We start from the raw sequence: 23,931 nt of genomic DNA, 5'->3' as shown, positions 1-23,931 counted from the left end.
GAAGCAGCAAGCGAATTCAAACCAAGTTTACGAAGGACGGTGAATGGCAGGGCTGAGCTTAAGAGTTACAAACGAAGCTAGAAAGGAAGACAATGTGAAGTTAGGAGAACCTAAAAGCAAATGATCATTTCATGGAAGCAGCCTCCATGAGTTCACATGTCTGAGGTTCTGCTGTAATATAAGTCAAGCCACACCCAATGTTTATTTGAAAGATTTTGTACTTTTATCCAATGATGAAAGGGACAAGAAAATTAAAGAACTAATTAAAACCAGTCCTGCTGTGAAGAATTTGCACATGGAGCGAGAGAGTACATGGTGTAATCTATTTCAATGCAGCTACTACGGTTAACTTATATTAATACAGAAACAAGCCCTCTCCATGGAATATTATCAGGGTGCCTATTATCATCACTAAAAGCAAAAAAGGATTTCAATAAATGGAATTTTATTGCAAGGTTGCATGTTTACGTATTTGTCCAAATACCGTATTTTTCGCTCTATAACACGCACCCGACCATAACACGCACATAGTTTTTAGAGGAGGAAAATCTGTAGGCATGCCACCCGTAGGCATTCCCTCCATAACACGCACAGACATTTCCCCTTACTTTTTAGGAGGAAAAAAGTGAGTGTTATGGTGCAAAAAATACGGTAAATGCTGTTTTTAAATGCACGCACTGAATATAGATATTTCCAGTGCATTTAAATATGAATAACCCCCCCCCCTCCCCAGTTCAAAAATTAGAGCAAACCTCAAGAACTCCTCAAACACACAACACCTATTTGAGTGTTATGTTCCAGAGAGGACACTTGACCTGGTGAGAGTCTTTGGTTCTTTAATGCTCTGGAAGATGGAAATGAACTAGGCTGTGCCATGCTTGAACATGGAATCTCTCAGAGCCAATCTGTTCCCTGGGAAAAGAGGGGTTAAAGGCAGACAGCTAGGGGCATGCCATGTCCAAACAGGATGCAATACCACCCAATTCATCAATCACTACTTCCTCTCAAGGGTGCCTAGCTGACATTCATGCCATTTTGACTATTCTCTCTGGAACACAACATCTAAAAAGAATGAAATCTGAACCTCTGCAAGGTACTGATATGATATATCTACATTTTTGCCTTCTTTATCAGCACTCTGATTTGATAATTTTGGCACTTTCAAATGCCGCGTTAACCAACTGCAGCTTCAGAGGAAAGAAATGAAGCTAACAAGTTCTCTTGGATAATTTCATATACAATCAATCACTGTGCTGAAAAGAAGCAAATTATGAGGATTTCATATCCAATTAACTGCTAAAATGGTCTTCTGCTCTGTGAATAAATGTGCTCTCACAGTAGATGTCACTAAAAATATTTAACTTTATGTTAGGGAATTTTATAATAAAACATTAAAAGCAAAACAAATGCAATCGCTGAAAATAAAAGTTTTGAAAATTACACTCAACATTAAAAGCCTTTTTTGTTTTAATCCTTGTCTTAAGTCTTTTGAAAAATTTAAATGACCACTTACATGCCTTCAACTGTGTCAAATCTAAAAAACAAAAAATACAGAAGCTTAGCATGCTCAAATAAAACCACAAAAATAAAAAGCAATAATTAAAAAGCAAATTCATTATGGATTTGAAGCTACTTTGGTTTGTATGCTCTCCAGCAGCAAGATTTCCACTGTAAAGTGACAGGTTGTTAGTTAAAGCTAGTTAAGTTTTTTGTTTTCAATAGTCTGTTAGTTCAAGTGCTCTACACAATTAATGCAGACCTGATGTGCAAAGCCTTTTACCTGTGTTTGTGTGCAAGGAATAATGCATGCTCTTTAGATGAAAACTTAAATATTTTAGTGACATTTGCTTAACTTCTCAAAATAAACACCAATTCACAACTGTCTCAAGGCCTACTGCTGCTAGTATGCATGGTTAAAATGGTCAATAGCACCATTTAACTCGCCAGCAGAGGTCTCAAAAGGCTTCTCTGGAAAATATTTACTATAATTAAGATCAGATGATAAAATGGCAACTGTAAGAGTCACTCCACTCTCTGCCTTGTATTTCAAAGATTCTTCCAGGTTTATAAACCATTCAAACTATTTCACAGATTACTTCTAAGGTCTAATATCATAGCTACTCTGGAATTTCTGAAAGGAAAAAAATCTTTTGATTCCGCCCCCCCCCCCAATAGCTCAACCAGAACAAGGTAGAAACCATCTAACCTATTCAAACAATGTCCCCATTTGTATGATCATACAGTGGTGCCCCGCAAGACGAATGCCTCGCAAGACGGAAAACCCGCTAGACAAAAGGGTTTTCCGTTTTTGAGCTGCTTCGCAAGATGAATTTCCCTATGGGCTTGCTTCGCAAGACGAAAACGTCTTGCGAGTGTTCCAATTTTTCCCCGCTTCCCCCCCTTTTTCTAAGCAGCTAATAGCCTTTTAGCCACTAAGCCGCTAAGCCTTTAATAGCCGCTAATCCGCTAAACAGGTTGCTTCGCAAGACCAAAAAACCGCTAGACGAAGAGACTCACGGAACGGATTATTTTCGTCTTGCGAGGCACCACTGTATCTTGGCTTAACAAAATGAAGCCCCTTGCAACTGAACAAACCAAGAAGTCTTCAGTTAAAAAGTATTTCCTATTTCCTGTCCCAGCTGCAGAAGCCAGATAGGACTGTTTTAGGTAGGTGCTGTTGCACTGATGCAACACTACTAGGTATGTCACAGCTAGATACAAAACAAGATGTGTGTGCAAGGAGGAGTTGGCAAGCTATACAGCAATTTAACTTTGACACCAGGATGAGAACTATTTGTTGCATTGGCACAACACTGACTAAAAAAAGCTCAAATGCATTTTCAAGAATTTATACATGCAGGTCCCGCTAGCTGAATGCTTGTTATCCGAAATCTCAGTTACCTGAACACAAATAATTATACCCAAACCTAGCTACACAAATGGCTGGTTCAGGTAGCTGAACAGTCAAGAGTTGTCCCACTTCCTTACTTGCTTGTGTTTTGCTGGTTGGCAGAGGAAGAGAGAGTGGACAAATCAGTTTTTCCTTTTGTTTGGCTTTTGCCAATTGTCTGTAGCAATTTCAGGAAGTAAGCAGGAAGGCACAAATCACGGATTAGAAATGTTCCCATAGGAAATAATTAAAATCATCATCTTGATATGCAAATGCTCACCTAACCAATTATCTCCTGAAAATGTACTGTGTTTAGAAAACGGGACCTGCATGTGTCTCAGATCATGTCTCATATGCTCACTGTTGCTCTCTAAATCTTAATGGTTAAGAGATTCCACTCCTGTAGAGCTATGAAAAAACTCCACCCCGATCTGCTACCTCAGAAGAGAGATTCCATTCTCCACAGCATGCACAAGGACAGAGTCATCGTGATCGTAAGATACAAGACACAACAGCAAACAGTTTGCCAGCACCACTGTATCAGATATATGACTCCTTCCCTAGCTGAAGAGTCATCTGAAGTTGCAGTAAAAGGTAAGTAAATGAAAGCTTGTGGATCCTGTCTAATGTACCTTACAGCTGTTAGACTGTAAGGGAGGGCAGAAATTAAATGAGGAATGTCCTACATAGTAGTTGCATTCTGCTGAACCTTAACATTAGTTAACATTAGTTAAGTCATACCTCGGGTTGAATGTGCTTCGGGATGAGCGCGTTCGAGTTGCGCTCCGCAGCAACCTGGAGGTAACGGAGCGCGTTACTTCTGGGTTTCGCCGCTTGCGCATGCACAGACGCTCAAAATGACATCACGCGCATGTGCAGAAGCGCCAAAACGTGACGCGCGGACACGGGTTACGTTTGCTTCTAGGTGCGAATGGGGCTCCGGAACGGATCCTGTTCGCATCTAGAGGTACCACTGTACTGAGTTGCTGACTGCATATAGAGTATTAGATTGCATCACTGTAAGTAGTTATCTTAGCAGGATTACATATTTCTTCTTCCTAGCTTTTAATACCTGGAGATCACCCTTTGATATTTAGTTTTATTAGAAAATATTTATAGGCTGCCTTTAGGAGCCAAACTCTCTCTCAATGCGGCTTGCACACAATTAGAAATTCAACAGTAATAAAATAAAATCCAAAACGTTCACTGTAACCACATTAAAAAACACCATATTATTAATTAATTAATTAATTAATTAATAATAAGTCCTTGCAACTCAGCAACTGATTTAGAACCAAAGCAGTATTAACAGATTCAGCAGCCAAAAGAAGAATAGTAGCAAGATGGAAAAAGTGGTTTGCCAGGACTTTATGAAAATCTGTAGTGTGGTAACACCATGCCTGACAACTTGGCTGATTTTGGTGGTGGGCAAACAAGGAAAACCTCTGCCCCTGATTGTCCTGTGTGGGCAGGTTGGTGTGGGTATAGGTAGTCTTTCCATTAGGTCAGACCCAAAGGCTTTAAACGCTAAAACCAGCACTTTTAATTGGCCCCCAAAACGCACAACATGGTTACCTGGCTTGCTTCACACTTCTTTGAGATGCAAAGCAGAACTGGAAGCCCAGCCTAGACAGCTAAGCGATGCAACAAACAGTGTGGGCTTTATGGCATCACCACTATGACATCATTTTCAGAAATTTCACAATGTATGCAACCATTGTTCCCTTTGAAGCGCTCTGAACATTTCAAGGACCATGGGAAGCGGTCTCATGCTGTCAAATCAAACGCTTTGCTTCGTTAGTATACTGATCAAAGCAATGCAGGGAAAAGCAACACACCAGGAAAGGGACAATTTCCCTGAAATTATTATTTAAGATAGCTGAGAGCTATTCAACTACAACCTTGTTAACATGTGAAGATGCTGATCAAGCAGAAAGCATGGTATAGGCTTCCTGGTCCAAAATACGAAGTCATTTTCCTGAGTTCTGCAACAAAATGTAGAGCAGAGCACAGGGATGACTCTCCCTGTACATCTTCCTACTCAAGAGTCCAGCAACATCTGGAGGGCTATATGTTCCCCATCCCTGTGTAAACAATGCTAATTAACAATGTAATTATGAGAATGAGCTGCTGAAAGCCTCAGCGTCGCATCCTCCTCCAATGAAGCCAGGTGGACTTCAGAAACTTTCACTTTTCAAACCAATTTAAGTATGATCTTAAAAAAAAAAACAATGCAACATGCTTGGGAGGTTCCAACTTCATGGGAGAAATGTGAAATAGTATTAGAGTTTGTTCATAGTGAAGCAGCATAGATTGTGCACAGATGTAATTTACACTATGATTTATGTTTCAAAAAATATACTGCAGACCAAAATATACTTGAGAGTCTGACTCCCAACTTCTGAATGACACAGAAATGTTAACTCTCAAAAATGTTTAAGTTTGTATTTGGGCACAGGACTAATGCCAGACCCTTTAATGGTCTTACCAGTCATCTTTATTGATGAAGAAACCATTGCAATTTCAGAAATGTATAAACTGATTAAAAAAAACATACTTGTGACTTGTATGTGTGAAACAAGACCTGAGAATATGATTTTTTTTTACTGTGAACTAATATGTTCCTTATGGTACTATACTTTCATGTAATTTTACTTGTTTTTTATTCATTCCATTTTCCTTATATTTTTAATTAATGCCATTCTACGTTATAAAATTACAAAAAACCCTTGGTTTCAAAAAGTATGTATTTGGGATTATTCAGGAAACTGTGCCCTCAAGTATCCTGAACGTGCATTTAACCCCCCAACCCACTCCATTCGCTGTAATTGTATTCTATTGGACTAACATTAAAAAAAAAAATATGAGGGAGCATATTATGAAGAACAAATCAATTTTCTTGCAGTAAAAATATACATCCATTATGCAGTGAGAGAAGTTAGCAAAAATGTGTGATGAGGGTTGTACCATCTATGACTTCAAGCTGAAAATCCGGAAGCCAACTGTCAGATACAATTTGTCTGAAAAGCAATTAACCTTCCAAAAATTGACTAATGTTGCTTTAAAATAACTCCTAAAAGAGAAGTTAGTGCCCTCATAAGATTCAGAAACCAATAAATTTGAGTACTTTTCCCCCAAAAGTGGAATGAAGAAAAAGCAAGGGATGAAGTCCATTCGGTGATGAAGCTTCAAATAATTTCCCCACTTTCCTGACACTGTGCATGCAGAAACTGCATGGGCTTGTTTGGTTTGACAGCTCCAAGAAGATAAACTCCTCAGCTGGCTATCCTGCAAACCTACTTGAGGGAGCACAGGAGACAGACATGTGCCAGAGAGAAAGCCAAAATTAACTTTTGAGCAAACATAAAAGTTCACTGAACTTAATAGTTGGGGGACAAACTTTGAGATTGTCAATAGGTAAAAACTGCAATTACTTTTGCATCTCTCATCATCTTCAGTTTGCATGTATATGGGAGCCAGATATTGCTGAACTTATTTCTACAGACAGCACCTTCTTACTTTAAGTACCAAAAGAAAAACAACTACCCTGTTGTAAGTTTAGTTACTAGAAATAGTCTCTACAGTAAAACAACTGTGTTACATTAATTACCTAATGCATCAATTGGAATATACTGGGTAATATAGAGATATATATCCTATAAAAATAAATCTAAGAAGCACACACAGTTTATTGTATGAATATAATACATATTCAACTAGTCCCCATCAGAAGAGTAAAAGTCCATAAATATTTTTTGTGCACCTTGAGCTCAATTTAAGTACCGTATTTTTCGCTCTATAGGACGCACTTTTCCCCCTTCAAAAATGAAGGGGAAATGTGTGTGCGTCCTATGGAGCGAAGATGCCATAGCCCCGCGACCCTCTCCCGGCTGGAGAGGTGACGCGCGGCTACGGCAGGAGCCTCTACAGCCCTGCGTCACCTCCCCAGCCGGGAGAGCGTGCGCGGGGCTAAAGCAGCCCCCCGCGACCCTCTCCCGGCTGGAGAGGTGACGCGCGGCTATGACAGGAGCCTCTCCACTGCGCCTTTCCGCTGCTCCCTGACCTGCTCTTTGGGGCTGGTGGTGGGCTTCCCCCGCCAGCCCCAAAGAGCAGGTTGAAAGGAACCTGAAGCCTGGAGAGCGAGAGGGGTCAGTGCACACCGACCCCTCTCGCTCTCCAGGCTTCCAAGGTAGCCGCCTGAACGCACCTTAAACGGCACCTTGTTTTAGAGCGGGAAAACAAGAGGGGGAAAGTTCTCCCCCTCTCTGTGCAGCGCCTCCTGCCGCTTCGCTGAAGGGGCGCTGGGCAGAGAGGGGAGATTTTTTTTTCTTGTTCTCCCCCCTCTAAAACAAAGTGCGTCCTATTGTCCGGTGCGTCCTATGGTGCGAAAAATACGGTATATTTCATTCTATTTGTACTCTTCTGCACCATGAACTGTGTAATATAAAATTCCTTCTACCTTTCAGAAACTTTAACCATGAAAATGTGTTTATATACCAGAGAAGAGGACACAATTTAATTTGCAAGTGAGGCAATAGCAAGGACATATAGATTCTTCTTACAGATGATGACTAGGAATGGGAACCAGATGGAACCCTGCTGATGGCAATACAGTATAGATTGGAAGTCAGTTAATGGCAGTACTACGTACCCATATATCGAATAATGTAGCTGCTCAATTATATAAAATCGACATGCAAACATTCCCATAATTGTCTGACGTGAGCCCACCAGGCAAATAAAACTGCCTCAGCCGCCAAATTCAGGCTGGAAGCTACACTAAAAGCTTAATGTCAGCCAAGCGTACTTGAACCTATGGTGCGACCAAAGACTATTATGTTTCCTATGAAGAAAATGTACTTTGTTGACAATCTTCCCTCAACAATCAGGCACCAGCTCAGCTGACCAAACAACATCAGGTATGTTTCCACCAGCTCAGCTGACAGAAGAACAACTTTCTACTCCTGCTGATATTACAAAAACTTTCTGCCCACCCATTATTTAAAAATGTTATGACCGCTGACTGCCAGCGAAGATATTTTGTGCTTCTATCCTGCGGGTGGCGCTGTGGTCTAAATCACAGAGCCTAGGGCTTGCCGATCAGAAGGTTGGCAGTTCGAATCCCCGCAACAGGGTGAACTCCAGTTGCTCGGTCCCAGCTCCAGGCCCACCTAGCAGTTCAAAAGCACGCCAAAGTGCAAGTAGATAAATAGGTACCGCTCCAGCGGGAAGGTAAATGGTGTTTCTGTGCGCTGCTCTGGTTCGCCAGAAGCGGCTTAGTCATGCTGGCCACGTGACCCGGAAGCTGTCTGAGGACAAACACCAGCTCCCTTGGCCTATAGAGCGAGATGAGCGCCGCAACCCCAGAGTCATCCGCAACTGGACTTAACAGTCGGGGTACCTTTACCTATCCTGTATTTTTACCGCCCTGATGTATTTGGATGAAGGGTGGTACACAAATTTAATAAAATAAATAAATTAAAATCAATACATTGAGTAATAAATTCCACAGCATCCTTAACGACCTGAAGCGCAGCAGATCAGACTAATGCACCCCAAAGGCCCACGTAAATACATAATTTTTCAACAAATCCTGGAAGCACACTACTGGTGGTGCTTGCGCTGGTGGAGGAGATTGCAAAGGATGGGCACGATGACAGATAAACTCCTCTCCCTGCTTGCCTACAAAATGGGCATATGAAGACCCAGGAGGCCCCACTCTTTTTTCTCACTGGCTGGAATGATCCATATACGAAAAGGCACTTGTAGTTTAAAGTAAAAGGTAGGTTAATGTTTCTTGTAAACTGTGAGATATAAACAAACAACTGTAATAAATAATAGTAAGTAAGTTGTAACAATTACTTTGGTGGTGTATGAGCCTTTAAGGATTTGACTGAATGGCCAAATATGTGATCCAAAACAAATTTTCCATGAACTTGTGGGAAAAACCATATCACCACTTTTACTACCACTTACTTTGTTAGCTGCCCTTTGTTTTTGTTGTTGTCAACTCCATTGTACGTAACAGCCGCCAATTTTCTGCTTCGGTAGTTCTCATAATGGACATTATTAGTGACGTCTTTCAGGTCCTGCATGTGAGTTCTGTTTAAGAAAAAGAAGAACTTATCAGTAACTTTCCTTTACCGAATAATAGCTGATAAATACAACATTAATTTTAATAAGCAAAACATTTGGCATGTGGCTTTAAAATGTAAAAGTGCTTTATACAGTGATTTTTGGTTCTTAAAGAAATATGCAAACGACTTCATGTTTAGAGAATTCTATACATATATAATATACCCAATAGGGAGGATACATTAATATTTTGCATATGTTCTTAATAGATTTGTGGAACCAAATTATGCCTCACCCCCCCAAAAAAAAGTCTGATGTACAAGTATTTCCCAAATGTAAAGCTTGATCCTAACACACAATTCAATGAATCCCTATCTAACTCAATGTAACTTGCTTTTATGTAAGTATACTCAGGATCAGACTGTGGTTTCTGCATCTTGCACTCTAGCCTCCAAAAAAGCACCTACACATCCCACCAACTGACATATCAATTCCAGAATATCCAGAGGTATATTCAACAGCTGACTTTCACAAATTAAAAAAGAGATTTTCCTTTGCTTGCTTTGTTATGAAAATGTAGCCAAATAGTCAAAGCTATATCAGGAAATATTAAGTTTTTAATATTTCTTCCTGACCAGAAAAAATCCTACAATTATACACACTAAAAGTGGCCACTGAGTACAGGCATATTTTTTATATATATTTTTTATTTTAAAAGTTCATCGTTTATTCAGATGACCTTTGGTTAAAAAGAGAAAGTATTACAATATACCATTTCTTTTCCAACAGAATTCACGAAAGGAATGGGCCTACTTTGCTAGTCTTCCAACGAGGTCCAGCAATGTGGAAGGCCTCCCAATAGATGGAAGAAGCACAACAGAACTTGAAGGAAGGAAGGAAGGAAGGAAGGAAGGAAGGAAGGAAGGAAGGAAGGAAGACTATTCCCAAAACCAGTGCTGCACATCACTTGCTTACCTTATCAACATATTTCTTAGAATTGTGAAGTCACAGTGTTCACCATTTTCAACTGTAGGGGGAAAATGTCACATTTTTTAAATACAGGAAACAGACATCTGCCAGTAGCAGATGGGGTGAAGGGACACTATGGAAGCCAACCCTCTATTTACCATCGTTGCTACTAACTTTGAAGGAAAAACAGCAGAAAAGGAAGCCATTCTAGCTATTTGATATTGCACTATTACGATGTCACTATATGTATGTGTTCAAATAAAAAACCACAAAAGCTACTGTAATAACGTTATATTGTTGGCTGCCTTAAGTGTACTATTGGAAAAGCAGAATGTCATCAAATCACAACCCTATTAATGTTTTTTGGGCTTACAGGGAATATCACACATGGCCTTTTGTGCACTTACCTTCTGCAACACCCCAAGGATATTGCCTTCCTCTAACCCTCTTGCCGTTGACTTCAATGATAGTATTGCTACCTACTACAGCAAGAGGTAAACGGTCCTGGAGGACAGAAAGAGTATATTTTGGGGGTGTAAGTACATAGTTTTACTCCTCTGAATACACGAAATACCCCAGTTGGATATAAACAAAAGGGACTTTTGAAACATTATATGGGAAAGGCCATAGCTCAATGGTAGAGCACATGTTTTTCATGCAAAGAGCTCGGGTTTAGTTCCCTCCATTTGCTAAAAAACAAACAGAAAATAGATGGCCATTGTTCCATTGACCCTAGTATTTTCCAAGTGCCATCATCTTTGCAATGTCTCAAGCAGAAATCTTTCCCTACGCTTCTATCTGAGATACATTCTCCGTTACTATGCTTTTGCAATTCTACAGAGCAAGCTGCCTCATACCAAGTCAAACCATCCAGCTGAGTATTTTCTACACTGGCTAGAAGTGCCTTTTCAGGATTTCAGACAGATGCTATACCATTGAGCTACGCCTCTTCACATTAGAATAGCCCCCATGAGGCATTCCCCCTGTATCACACAGCAGAAAGACCGAAAGAATTTACCACAACTGCCCTAGGTAAACCACAAGTACACACCCCTTCAGAACAAGCAGACAAAAGGAGAACAAGGTTGTAAAATAAACGAGGAAGAGAAAAACTGAGATGTTAGAAACCTTCTGAGGAACATATTAAGATTTCCAAGTGCTGATAGAAGCCCAGAAAATGACTAACCATAGTTGAAATTAGCCAGTTTGTCCAGGTTTGGGCAAACGGCAAACTGCAGATTATCTATTAATTGAAGCAAAAACATACTTCCCTACAAAGCCAGTGTTATTACACAGCAACATCTGGTATGTTCAGGCACTTGGGGTGGGGCGGGGGGTTGCATGCAAGGGTTCCCCCAGTGCCTTCAATAGAGTAGGTAGCTCTGAAAGCACAGAACAGCTCTTTCTACCAAAGCAAAGAAGAAAGTCCATCTATAGAGCATTCTGTGTTCAAAGTATAAAGCTCAAGATGAGATGTTATACCAATTTCTAAATTTTTGTACCTTTATCTTTTTAACCAACTTATTTTCTTCTTCATCATCTGTCTCTGGGAATTCGTATATTTTAATTTTGTGCTCTTGAATTTCTTTCATTATCTGAAAAAAATATTAATAGAAAACAGAAGCAATGTTTTTGGCATGCTTATGAAGCATACATAGATTTGCAAGTTACTTTAAGAAAAAAATAAACAAAACAACCTGCCTGACAAAGGACCTGTGAGGTTCCTGGAGATATGAAATGTATGTGGCAAATTAACCTGTCAGAAATACTAAAAATAATTCATCCCGTTTTCTGAAAATCAAACTTGCTGATTCACATTGAACACCAAATATGGGAACTCCTGTCTATGGTATTAGCTTTGCGGGGATGAGAAGGACATGTTTCTGTCTACTACAGTTATGCCAGAATCCTTGGATTTCTCCATTGTTCTTACTTCCTAATCATAAGTTGGGTATACTGCACAGATTCATTGAATGTATTTGAGCTCAAGAGGCATGAGGCATGGAGACACATGAGACACGGAGTGTTATGGTGCTGGTTGGGGAAATAAAAATAAAAGGGAGGGCAGAGGGGTGACTGGCCTAGGCAAGCCCCTAACAGTTTAAAGTTAGCATCTGGGGGGGGTGAGGAGAGGTGAAGTGTGTTGGAAGATGCATGCTTGGATATTTAGAATACAAGGATATTTCAAAGATGAAGTCAAAGAGAAAGGACACTCTATGGCAATAGAATGATCAGCTTCAGGGCTGGATGCCAGCAGCAAACCAAAGTCCTCTAGCACTATATAGCACAGCAGATGAATGTTTTTTTGGGGGGGTGTCTCATTACACTTGCCTGAAACTCTGCCCTTCTTCCAAAGGCCTGAACAGCTTTACATGGCTCCTGTCCCAATATGACTGAACTGCAAGTCCCACTTGCAGTTGTGAATTGTTTATTATCTATGTTAGTCAAATGCATTTCATAGGATTTGGAAGCTTTCTAGGTAAAGGTAAAGGGACCCCTGACCATTAGGTCCAGTTGCAGATAACTCTGGTATTGAGGCGCTCATCTCACTTTACTGGCCGAGGGAGCCGGCGTTTGCTTCCAGGTCATATGGCCAGCATGACTAAGCCACTTCTGGCGAACCAGAGCAGCACATGGAAACACCGTTTACCTTCCCGCTGAAGCAGTACCTATTTATCTACTTGCACTTTTGACGTGCTTTCGAACTGCTAGGTTGGCAGGAGCAGGGACCGAGCAACGGGAGCTCACCCCATCACAGGGATTCGAACCGCCGACCTTCCAATCAGCAAGCCCTAGGCTCTGTGGTTTAACCCACAGCGCCCCCCACATCCCTTGTGAATTGTTTATTATCTATGTTAGCCAAATGCATTTCATAGGATTTGGAAGCTTTCTACAAGAGCTGAGATATGCTCTCACTCTATGGTAGTAAGCCACCATACCCTATTTCTGCACGCTGTCTTCTCGTTTTTATTCTTTTTAGAATCTTTTTATTTATTTTTCATGGTACAGAAGAAACATTTTGAGAACACAACTGCTACAACAACAAACAACTGGTCCCAATACAATTACAGACTTTTGCCATGCCATGTAATAAAGTTTCACTTGATTACTCGAAAATATCATGCTACAATTTCCCATGAGAATTGGGTAGATTCCTGCCACAGTCGGAACAGTTTATGTATTCAACAAACATTTGCCATACATTATGAATACCCAGCCATCTTTTGAGAGATACATTACTTTTGGTTTTACAGCAGGCACCCTTGCTGTATTCTCCTTAGGGCTTGAAATAAGATGCAAGCTGGATTTGAGGGCGGAGAGAATTATGTTTTCTGTCAGTGAAGGAGATTTGACTTAACTATGCTTAAGGTCTCCAACCTGCCTTACAGGTAGTTACAATCCGGCATACAGAAACCACAAGTAAGTGCAATGTATCATTTTCAAACCACAATTACATTCCAAGTGCACCACTACCTTTTAAATGTAAACTTTACAGCAGTGATTAAGTATTACTGTGTAATAAAACAAAAACAAAAAACATACTGACAAATCCCTAAAACCCTGCACAAGCCTGGCAAAAAACCAAACATGTTTTAGATTGAGAATGTCATATGTATTCTACCTGGTAATTAAGAACATTTACTTTTAACAAAAATGGAAAGAACTATCATTTTCATTGTTCAGATCAGTGAAAACATTTCCCTTGTCAGGAGCTGTATTCATGTTTTTTTGCTTCGGGGTGAAAATTAGCTTACCACTTCCAAAATACATATCTTGCTGAGATGCTAGACATCGCTTTGGGGATTAAATTTTTAAATTACACTGTGAAGCATAGTATGTACACCCACCCACCCCTATTTAATATTAGTTCCGTTTTCTCATAGTAAAAGTTTCTATTCACCTGTTTTTTAAACTGCTGACATTCTTCAGGTGTAAGCGTGTCTGCTTTGGCAATAAGTGGAATGATATTCACTTTTTCATGCAGGCGCTTCATAAACTCGATATCCAAAGGCTTGAGTCTTTAAAAAAAATTATTGTGATTCAACAAAATATGGCTGTCAGCTAAGAAAGTCCCTTCTGAACACCTACACTGCAAAATTTTGTATAATCAAATGCACACAACAAAAGTAATGAATTATCAGAATTTCATTTTCCTATTTAATAGCTGCAATAATATGTGTCACAGAGGAATAAGCCAAGCATTTTTTCAAACATTACACCTGCAAACTTATCAGAGTTTAACTTACTTATCAAACCTTTTATTAGGCATTGTGCAAATAAAACCATAAAAGAGGAAATAACATATAAAAGCCTTGAAATATATATAAAAGGCAGCAGTTGGCTACGTACATATATATATATATATATATACATATAAAATCAGTGGTTTTCGTTGTTAACCTGCTCCTTGGAGGACTGCTACCAAAAACTTGGCTACCCCCGCCGTTACCCTTTGGTCAACGTCGGATAGGCAGAATCCCACACATTCACCTTGCTGGGGTTCCAGACCACCCAAAAGAGGGGACAGCACGCGTTGACGTGGGATACTGTACAATGGGCAATGAAAGAGAATATGCTCTACAGTGTCCGGGACATTCATAGAACATCTGCAGAATCTCTTGTTTCTAGGAATGTTTTGATGTCTTCCCCTGACAAATGCTGAGGGAAAAACATTCAAACGGGCCAGCATAAAAGCCCTACGTTGGGCTGGGATTATTAATTTAGTGACGTAATTGGCTCTGCTATCTAAGATATTTAAATCATAGAATATGGGGGAGCAAATTTTGTTTACAGCTGCCATAATATTTTGTCTCTCGACATCCTTTAGTCTAGTTAGGATATTATGGAAAATGTATTGCTCATTAGAATTGTACAGGGGCTCCAGCTCGATGCCTAAAGATTCAGAGTTTAACACTGAAAACTAGCTTTGAAAATAGAGCATTGTATAATACTGATACTACATTTCTGACTTGGATGTTTCCTGTGTCACTCAACTGATTAAGTACTAACATGGGACTGAAGACAAATCACAATCCCAGTAGTAAGGTCAGGAAAACTGACACCGTCCCCATCAAGTCAATTTGGATAAAGGAAGCAAAGCTTGTTCAAATTCTGAGACTGATGGAAATTTCTAAGGAGGTGTGTACTATTCAGAAGGGAAGTTCCCATTTAACTGGAGAAATAATACAACATAATTCAAAGATGAACCAAAACAGTCTATAAAAATGCCAAAACAAGTAAGTAATTTTCTTTATTAACTCTAACCACATCATCAGCATAAGGTTAAGAAAGCAGATTAATTTTAGACATTTATATTATGCAGTTGATTAAGCCATTATTTAGTAACCTTTTTTAGTAAGCATATATTAAATAAAAATTAATAGGCTTCAAAAAAGGTAGCTTTCAGTGAGCCACTTGCCTTCCTTCTATCATCCAGCTCTTGCCTTTTTGAGGCTGATGCTACAAGCCTCACTGTTCCTGTATCTGGCTCTACCTAGTATGGGGACTGGATGAAAGAAACTGAATGAAGCTGAATCCACATGGAGCTGAGAAACGAAGGCTGGCAGCCACTATGGCTTAGGAATGTGTTCAAGAACCAGTGACCTAGGTCAGCTCCATGCCAGCAACTTTATCCAGGATCATAGTATATTTTAGATTTTGTATCAGAAGCTATTACTTTAAGCTGTAAGTGTTGAAATTATTTGAGCATTTGGGGTTAACAATACCAAGACAGACAAGGAAAGCTGAACCTAGTGCTATTCGGATGGCCCCTTGAACAACCATTACATCTGTGCTGGAAAAAATAATGCAACCCTTATAGCAAGCCTGGTGCCTTCCAGATGTTGTTGGACTACAACTCCCATCTATTGGGTGTAGGAGTTTAACATCATCTGGAAGGCATAAGGATGGCTTCTATAAGTCATCTTGCTTTAAAGATAATAGCATGCCAATGACGCTGTAAAAAGGACCCCTAAATAACAAAACAATGTAGACTGTTGAATGGGATATTAGAAATCGCCAAGTTAAACATGAGAGAACCCCTAACAAATTCAATGGCTTTAATTTTGGTAAAATTAATGCGAAGTTGTTCCAGATGTTAGCTAGCACATCAATCTGCTTTTTCTGAGATAATATAACCATATTATCTGCATGCAGGATGATCCTGACCCTTCTATTTCCTACAGCAGGTAGGCATGCATCCAGTTTCCCAAGCAATCTAGCCAGATCATTAACATAGAGGCTGATACTGAATGACTGAGAAACACATCCCAAGCTAAATTTCCTACTGACCCGTGTCCTGATGGAGCAATGAAGTATAAACAACACTGCACCCTGTTGTCTGGCATCTGACGTCTGTTCACACGGGATTCTGCATTAAGATAGTCTTCAAACTTGCTGTCAATGTAGTCGATAACCGGCTGCCAGCTAGAATATGCAAATTTACATTTTTAAGAACCATCATTGACTTGTAACATCAATAGCATCACAGCAAATTGTTTGGCTTAATACTAACTAACCTGTATATTAATTAACCTGTTGATGATATACTGATCACAAACATATAACTGATTCTTTTAATTTTAATACAGTGGTACCTCGGGTTAAGAACTTAATTCGTTCTGGAGGTCTGTTCTTAACCTGAAGCACCACTTTAGCTAATGGGGTCTCCTGCTGCCGCTGTATGATTTCTGTTCTCATCCTGAAGCAAAGTTCTTAACCTAAGGTAATATTTCTGGGTTAGTGGAGTCTGTAACCTGAAACGTATGTAACCTGGAGCGTATGTAACTTGAGGTACAGCTGTACTTCACATTAAGGTTTTTGCATTCACCTGGTTTGTACTTATTTTCAGTAAATAGGAAGTGTTATTATAACAGCCATATGATTTTCCAGTTGGGTGGTTTACCACAGGCAACTCTCAAGTTATGCAGGGTAGCATTCCAGGGATAGTGCAAAAAGCCAAAATAACGTTTAGTCAAAACACTCCCTCTCTCTGCACCTCCGAACGCTCTCCCAAGGTGAGTGCAATGGTGCTTAGGATTGCCAAAGTTCTTTTCCTTGGGCACCTGACCCATTTCTTACCTTCTTCTTTTTTTTAAATGGCCATGTGCGTAAAGCAAAATGCACACAAGTTAAATGTGCTTAAGTTGCGAATCAACTGTAGCAACTTGCTACAGTTTACTCCCATGTAAATGGCTAACTTCACGACTCCAACCACATGTAGAGTAGAAGTCCTACTGAAATTAATGAGGCTTACTCCCAAGTAGAATTAGAACTGCAGCCTAAGTGCCTAAGGAGACATGTACTCCCTGTGCCCTCTATATTTTATGTTTTCTCCTTCTGCCACCATCTCATGTGTTGTCTTTCCCCTCTCCTTCTTACAGTTGCTACTGCTAGAATGCAGAGCGGTTCTTACAGCAGAAGAAGACCATTTTCTCTCATTTCCACCAGACTCAGGCTTTTTTTTTAGAAAAAAAAGATATTTATTGAAATTTTAAACAGTAAAACAAACCTTCCAATCAAACCAAAGAAGAAACAACATTATCACACTCAAAACAAAACAGAAAAATACAGTAAAAGACATAAAAAAGATAAGAAAAAAAGAAAAAAACATTAAAAAGACATAAAAATCCAATTTTTACTTATTATTTTCATAACCCTTCTTCCTGACTTCCTCACATCTCCCTTTTCTGTGTTCCTTTTTACACAATCATGTTCAGCAATATCTTACCCTCTTTCAGATCCTGATCTATATTATACAGACTCAGGCTTTAAGGTAGGGCTGGGGGAAACCTATGTTCCTACAGGTGTTGTTAGATTGGAAGCCTCAACATTCCCAACCATTAGCCATTCTAATTGGGCTTGAGGGGAGTTGGGAGTACAACACTATTGGGCACAGGCTCCCACCTTGCTTTAAAGAGTGGCCCTTTAAAAGCCAGGAGGGAGAGCTTGCACAGTATTTCTCTGGCTACAAATATAGGGCCAGCTGCTGCAATAGAAGAAAAGCAACCAGCTGTGGCAAGAGAGCCAGGTAGGAGAAGAGGTGGCTGCAACTAGAAGCCAGTGGTGCAAATGAGCACATCTGCCTTCAAGCAGATTTTGACAAGGCTGTGGGGTAATTCATAAAAAATAATTAAAGTTAGCTATCTGCAGTTACTAGTCCTGATGCACAACATATGGCAGCAGAGTGAGAGTTTACTGTTTATGATAGTATTTAAAGAAGAATAGTTAAAAGTAACCAAGGGTGTGTTCCTAACCACTTGTAATGAAATTATTGGTGTTCTAAATTAGTAGCCACCATTCTTAATATTAGAACATGCTTACCAATTGCTATTATCCACAGCATCACCAAATCCAGGTGTGTCAACTATTGTTAGTAGCAGCTGAACGCCACCTTCTTTAATTAGAACTTTAGACTGTTCAACCTGAAAATTAAAAAAGAATTAAAAATTAGATATATGAAAAAATCATATTTTAAAACTGATGAATGAGACACCTTCCAAGTACACTACATTCCTAGTAACTTATTCTAAATAAATATTAAAGCTCAGAGTTTGTTTTTATTTCTGTTAACTGGAAAGCATTTTTATGGAGCTCCTGCTGAGTTGAAAAATACAGAAGGAGGGAGGGAGAGCAAATTCAGTTTATGGAACTGCCTCAGATCCACTTTCCTGAGATTCCCAGTTTTTATTTTAAAAAGGGAGCAAGATATGTTTTGTGAAGGTATGCTTGAAACCATATGGACCAGTCATGGCTGCCGAGAGGAATGGACTGAGCGTAAAAATGTTATGGGCCCACAGCCAGCAGGGGGCCTCGATTCTGAGCTCAAAGTCCCCTTATGGAAGGTAATATAAAATGGCTGCATATCTTCACAATGGACATGTGAGATAGGTTCAGGTGACTGGCCCAAGGAAGGAATGTGAAATTGCACATCTTCAGAGCATCTTTGTTGCTGGTGTTTATCAAGATTGCCTAACTGGTTTAGTTGTGTTTTGCTGTAAAATATAAAGAGTGGAATGAAAGGGGGTGCTTGCTTTCCTGGATCTGTGTCGTTTTATTTCTATTGTCTCAGCACCTCCTTTTGCCTCTGAATGCTGTATGACATTTATACAGGTGCAAATGTTCATTTTTAACATTTTTACTTTAAAAATAGGTCCTCAAGTTGCCCAAATGCAGCACTAATGTTTTTACTGTAAGTTGGGTTCTTTGCTTAGGAGTCAGTAAAGATGCAGCAAGTTACATTGCCAGCAGCCTGCTCCTGTACTTAAGAAAAGAAGCACCAATCAGTCTTGCTCATGGCAGAGACAGACAGATCCCAGCATTCTGGGGGTAACCAGAGGAGGAGTGGAGGCACCAGAACTGGTGTCTGATGACAGTGGTAGAGGGTGTGCCTGCTACTACAGTGGTACCCCGCAAGACTAACGCCTCGCGAGACGAAAAACTCGCAAAACGAAAGGTTTTTTCGTTTTCGAGTTGCCTCGCAAGACGAATTTCCCTATGGGCTTGCTTCGCAAAACAAAGCTTGCCCCGGGGACAGCGGGTCTTCTCTTTTGAAGCAAGGGGCGGCGGGGAGAAGCGATGATCTCCCCGCAGCCCCAGGTCCGGGGACAGCGGGAAGCGCTTCCCGCTGCCCCCGGACCTCTTTTGAAGCAAGGGGCTGCGGGGAGATCGCAATCGCTTCTTCCCCGCTGCCCCCGGACCTCTTTTGAAGCAAGGGGCTGCGGGGAGATCACTTCTACCGGTGCTCCGAAGCGGGGCGGGGGGGCGGGAACACCTGCCCCAGCCGCCCCGCTTCGGAACGCTGCTCCGAAGCGGGGCGGGGGGCGGGAACACCTGCCCCAGCCGCCCCGCTTCGGAACGCTGCTCCGAAGCGGGGCGGGGGGGCGGGAACACCTTCTGAAGGCGGGCGGGGGGCGAAAGTCTTTGTCCCCCCTGCCTGCCTTCCCAGAGGCTTTTAAATCGCCCCGGACAGCGGAGAAGTCCTCCGCTGTCCCGGGGCGATTTTAAAATGCCGCCCGCCAGCATTTTAAGATCGCCCGGACAGCGGAGAAGTCCTCCGCTGTCCCGGGGTTTTTTAAAATGCTGGGGGTGGGAAGAAAAGCCCTTCCCCCCCCCAGCCTTCTGAAGGCGGTTTCCCTAGGAACGCATTAATTGATTTTCAATGCATTCCTATGGGAAACCGTGCACCGCAAGACGAAAAACTCGCAAGACGAAGAGACCTGCGGAACGAATTAATTTCGTCTTGCGAGGCACCACTGTACTTCTAACAGGCTGCAGTGCTCGGCTACTTAGGGGACAGTAGCCTAAGAGAACCTCCTGCTCTTCACACTGAGGGTATCAGATACATCCTCTCTTAGGGATGTCAACATCCAGCAGCAGGCTGAGCTCCCTGCTCCCCTCTTCTCCCAAAAGGAAAGACCCCTGACAGTGCCTATTGTCTTTTCAAATAGCTCCCCAACAGTTGGAACATGCTTCCTCCTCCCACCACCATGAGCAGAACAGATTAGCCTGACCATGCGTGAACCAGTCCGACCACTCATGCTTCTGTTACTGTCAGCACCTCTGTTGCCCCCACGGCTGCTAGGAAGATGCCTCGTTCTATGTGCTGCGTAATGTGTGTTGCTCCACTGGCTCTGTGCGTGTGTGCAATGCTTGGTGTACTCACACAAGAATTACACAATACACACACACCCAAAAGAAGAAGCCACTAAGGCGCAGATAACAGAACACAGCTATGACTGGAGAAAGGGGATGAAACACTAAGATAAAGCACAGGAAGTACACATTTTCTTATTTTAAAAATTACAATATGAAGGATAAAACTGATTCATTGGGAAGGCACCCAAACAAATTGACCAAGCCCTTTCAAATCTTCTCTTTAAAGAACTAACAAAAGAGTAAAGCCAGTGTGTGTGGGGGGGAGAATAATGGTTTTAAGACTTCACCATATCTCCCCTCAAGTGACTGGAGAGTGTGAAGTTTTCTGCCCATGAACTGGAAAGCAAGAGCTGTCTCAAGAAGCTCCCCACCCTGTTTTAGCCCTGAAGGAAAGCTTGTCAATAGGCGAAGCCCAACTCCCCTCCTACAGATTTTACAGAGATTTCTCTATTCATTTCTATAAGATCAATTAGATGATTTCAAAATTAGAAATTCTGCTTCTGAAATATTAGTCATTATCCTAAACACAATATCCAATTTAATGTTCAAACTGGAGTTCATCACCATTTCATTCCTCATAGCAAGTTTATTTTTTTTTCCCTTTACTAATTTTAAGGAATGTGTGTATCCATACATGGTCAAATTCTCAGAAAACAGCCTCAACTGGAAAGAATCCAGAAAACAGCTGTAAACTAGTGTCAATCTCTTTTAAGAGCTCAAATGAATCCTATCTAGTTTTAGAAGTATTCTCAAAGGGTTCAGGGAAAATAAATTAGCTCCAATCCTGGAATGTAAAACTTTCCTTAGCAATTCCATTCCAAATGGCTGTTTTCCCATGCACTGCACTTAAGCAGGTCACATAGATCAAGTTCAAGTTAACAATATTATGCCAGACTGTGGAATATTAAAGCTCTCTTGCTTGATCACCCATTTCCTAAAGGATGACACATTCTCTAGTGACCCCCCCTTTCAAAAATAAGTTTCAAATGTCTTTTTCACAGGATATGATTAGGTTCATGTTCAGTTCCCTGCTATGAAGTCAGTTCTAAACACATCCAGGAATTTGAATAGTCTTAAAACCCAGAGGAAAGCAAAAAACATTTACACAGAAGAATAAAGGCTTATTTTTTATGTAAGTTGCATCAGCTTAAAAAAATACTTCATACAGTTTCAAATGTACTTCAAAATGTTTCTCTTCTTAAATTAATTAATGAAGCAGCAACAGAAAGAATCGGGACTTGTTTTCTTTCAAAAGCAAGCATGATCAACATACAGCCTTTCTAATGTTTAGACTTACCAGCTTTTTGAAATACACATAACAATATGTTGCATCCCACATTCTCCCCCATCCCCATTTCCTTATTATAAAATATTATAAAATATTTCATAGCAGCATCAAGGGTAATGCAAAAGCTAAATAGAATGGATAGTTAATAGAATAACTGTCAAGTGTTCCAAAGTAAACAGAATTTTCCAAATATCCGCAGAAGTACCTCCTTCCCTTGAGCCAATAAGGATATTACAATCTGCAGGAGACAATCGTCTTCTGTGTGATGTCCCCCAAACTGTGAACCCCCCAACTGTCATTTTTATTGCCAATTTTAATGTAAATTTTATATTAATCGTAAACCACTTATGTGGTATACAGATTACATTAAAGAAATGAAAATTGAAGACATTTTAAAACCTCAATTTCCTATCAGCTAACAACACAATTCTGGCAACATCTATTCAGAAGACAGTCCTACTGAATTCAATGGGTGTTACTCAAAGGTAAGCAGCATTAGGATTGCAGTCTAAGCCATCAGTAATCACAAATGATTGATTAATGTTATCAGAAGGTACTCTTCAGATATGTTGAACAATTACTTCACAGCTAAGATGTAATTGCAGTAATATATATGCATATACATTTTCATTTATATGCGAGAGATCAACATGCTACTAGTAGCCTCCATTTGCAGACCAACATATACAGTGGTACCTCGGTTTTTGAACATCTTCGTTGACGAACATTTCGGTTTTCGAACGTCGTAAACCTGGAAGTAAAAATGCTTCAATTTTCAAACATGCTTTGGAAGTCGAACATGCCACGCGGCTTCCGCTGAGTGCAAGATGCTGAGGCCTAGCTGAGTTTTCGAACATTTCAGAACTCAAACTGTCTTCCAGAACAGATTATGTTCAAAAACGGAGGTACCACTGTATTAGAATAGAAATACGTTTTTCCCATGCAAACCTGCACAGTCTTTTTAATTCTATGTGAAGGTCCTGGATACTCCGGAGAATACAGGTCTGTCAGGAATAACGAGTTGATTAGTGTTGATTTCCCCAATCCAGATTCACCTATTTAAGAAAAAAAGCTAAAATTAATTCGATTAGAATGATCATGTAGTTAGAAGGATCACATAAATGCTTACTGACTGGCCTATAAACAGCTCACAGAAAATAAATTTGAATGCAGTGGAAAACAGTTGAAGGCAACATCCAGCTTCATGTAGCTGAGAGGGAAACACTGTGTTATCATTTAAAAACAAAACAACCAATAAGCCTATAACAACCTTTTCAAACATAAGAGACATTTCTGTACTAAAAAGGGTTTATTACAGCTAGCTCATACATTACAGTGCAACCCTAACCATATATGCTCAAAAGTCCTATTGAATTCAATGGGGCTTACTCCCAGATAAGTGGGATTGGGACTGCAGCCTTATTGTTTCTATATAAACAGAGGTCCTCTAGTTTTGCAGCCCATGTTTATTTCCTGTTAGCCAGTTGCAATATCCAATTCCAGATGATACTGATAATGATGTGGTAACAGACTTTCCTGCTCACTTTCCCTTTGTTTATAATGTAGAATCCCTACTGGCTCTGATTAGCAGTGATAATTGGTCCCTCCCACCCCCCAAGCAATTTGCCCAGCTTCCTGCATGTTTACAATAGTAAATTTTATGAACTACCTCAGCCTCTCAAGCTAGGGCAGTTGCTATGGCATCTATGGCGCAGGCCTTTGTGGATAACTGATGTACTCTTGCTTCTTTCTCATCTTTTGAAGCAAGGGAAGGGAGATTTTTGAATTTTATCTTTAACAAGATCCATGAGTTCCAGACGTCATCTAAACATCAAATTCCAGATCCCCCTAGTCTTAAAATTCCAATCAACAGGAAAAGGATGACTCGCCTTGTAAATAAGTCAATAAAAGTTCCCAGCATGCAAAAATGTTTTTACTAGTTAGCGGCTGTCAGAAGGAGGACTAAAAGCCCTATCCCTCCTGCAGCATACCTTTCTGAACTTCCTCTAGCTGCCCCTCTCATATACATGCAATTCCTTCTTGCCTATTGTTA

The 23,931-nt window shown here is 40.4% G+C and overlaps 1 protein-coding gene across 4 annotated transcripts in view; it reads right to left on the bottom strand.

The window, feature by feature from the left end:
* SEPTIN7 (septin 7) overlaps positions 1-23,931 on the bottom strand; it is a 55,538-nt gene that overhangs the window by 6,678 nt on the left and 24,929 nt on the right. For 2 of the 4 annotated variants that reach the window (XM_083468841.1, XM_083468842.1), the window contains 9 exons: positions 22,827-22,933; positions 18,257-18,357; positions 16,226-16,360; positions 13,836-13,953; positions 11,437-11,529; positions 10,342-10,438; positions 9,941-9,992; positions 8,867-8,992; positions 1,514-1,534 (listed from right to left, as the gene is read on the bottom strand). In XM_083468841.1, the coding sequence (XP_083324967.1) occupies positions 1,514-1,534; positions 8,867-8,992; positions 9,941-9,992; positions 10,342-10,438; positions 11,437-11,529; positions 13,836-13,953; positions 16,226-16,360; positions 18,257-18,357; positions 22,827-22,933 (850 nt within the window). The remainder of the gene's footprint in view (positions 1-1,513; positions 1,535-8,866; positions 8,993-9,940; positions 9,993-10,341; positions 10,439-11,436; positions 11,530-13,835; positions 13,954-16,225; positions 16,361-18,256; positions 18,358-22,826; positions 22,934-23,931) is intronic. The other 2 variants (XM_083468844.1, XM_083468843.1) reach the window with 1 other exon arrangement.

The sequence above is a fragment of the Podarcis liolepis genome, assembly GCF_965112155.1.
Source record: "Podarcis liolepis genome assembly, chromosome: 12".
Classification (NCBI taxonomy): Eukaryota; Metazoa; Chordata; class Lepidosauria; order Squamata; family Lacertidae; genus Podarcis; species Podarcis liolepis.
The sequence above is the reverse complement of the archived record's forward strand: the minus strand, read 5'-3'. Positions and strand labels throughout refer to the sequence as shown.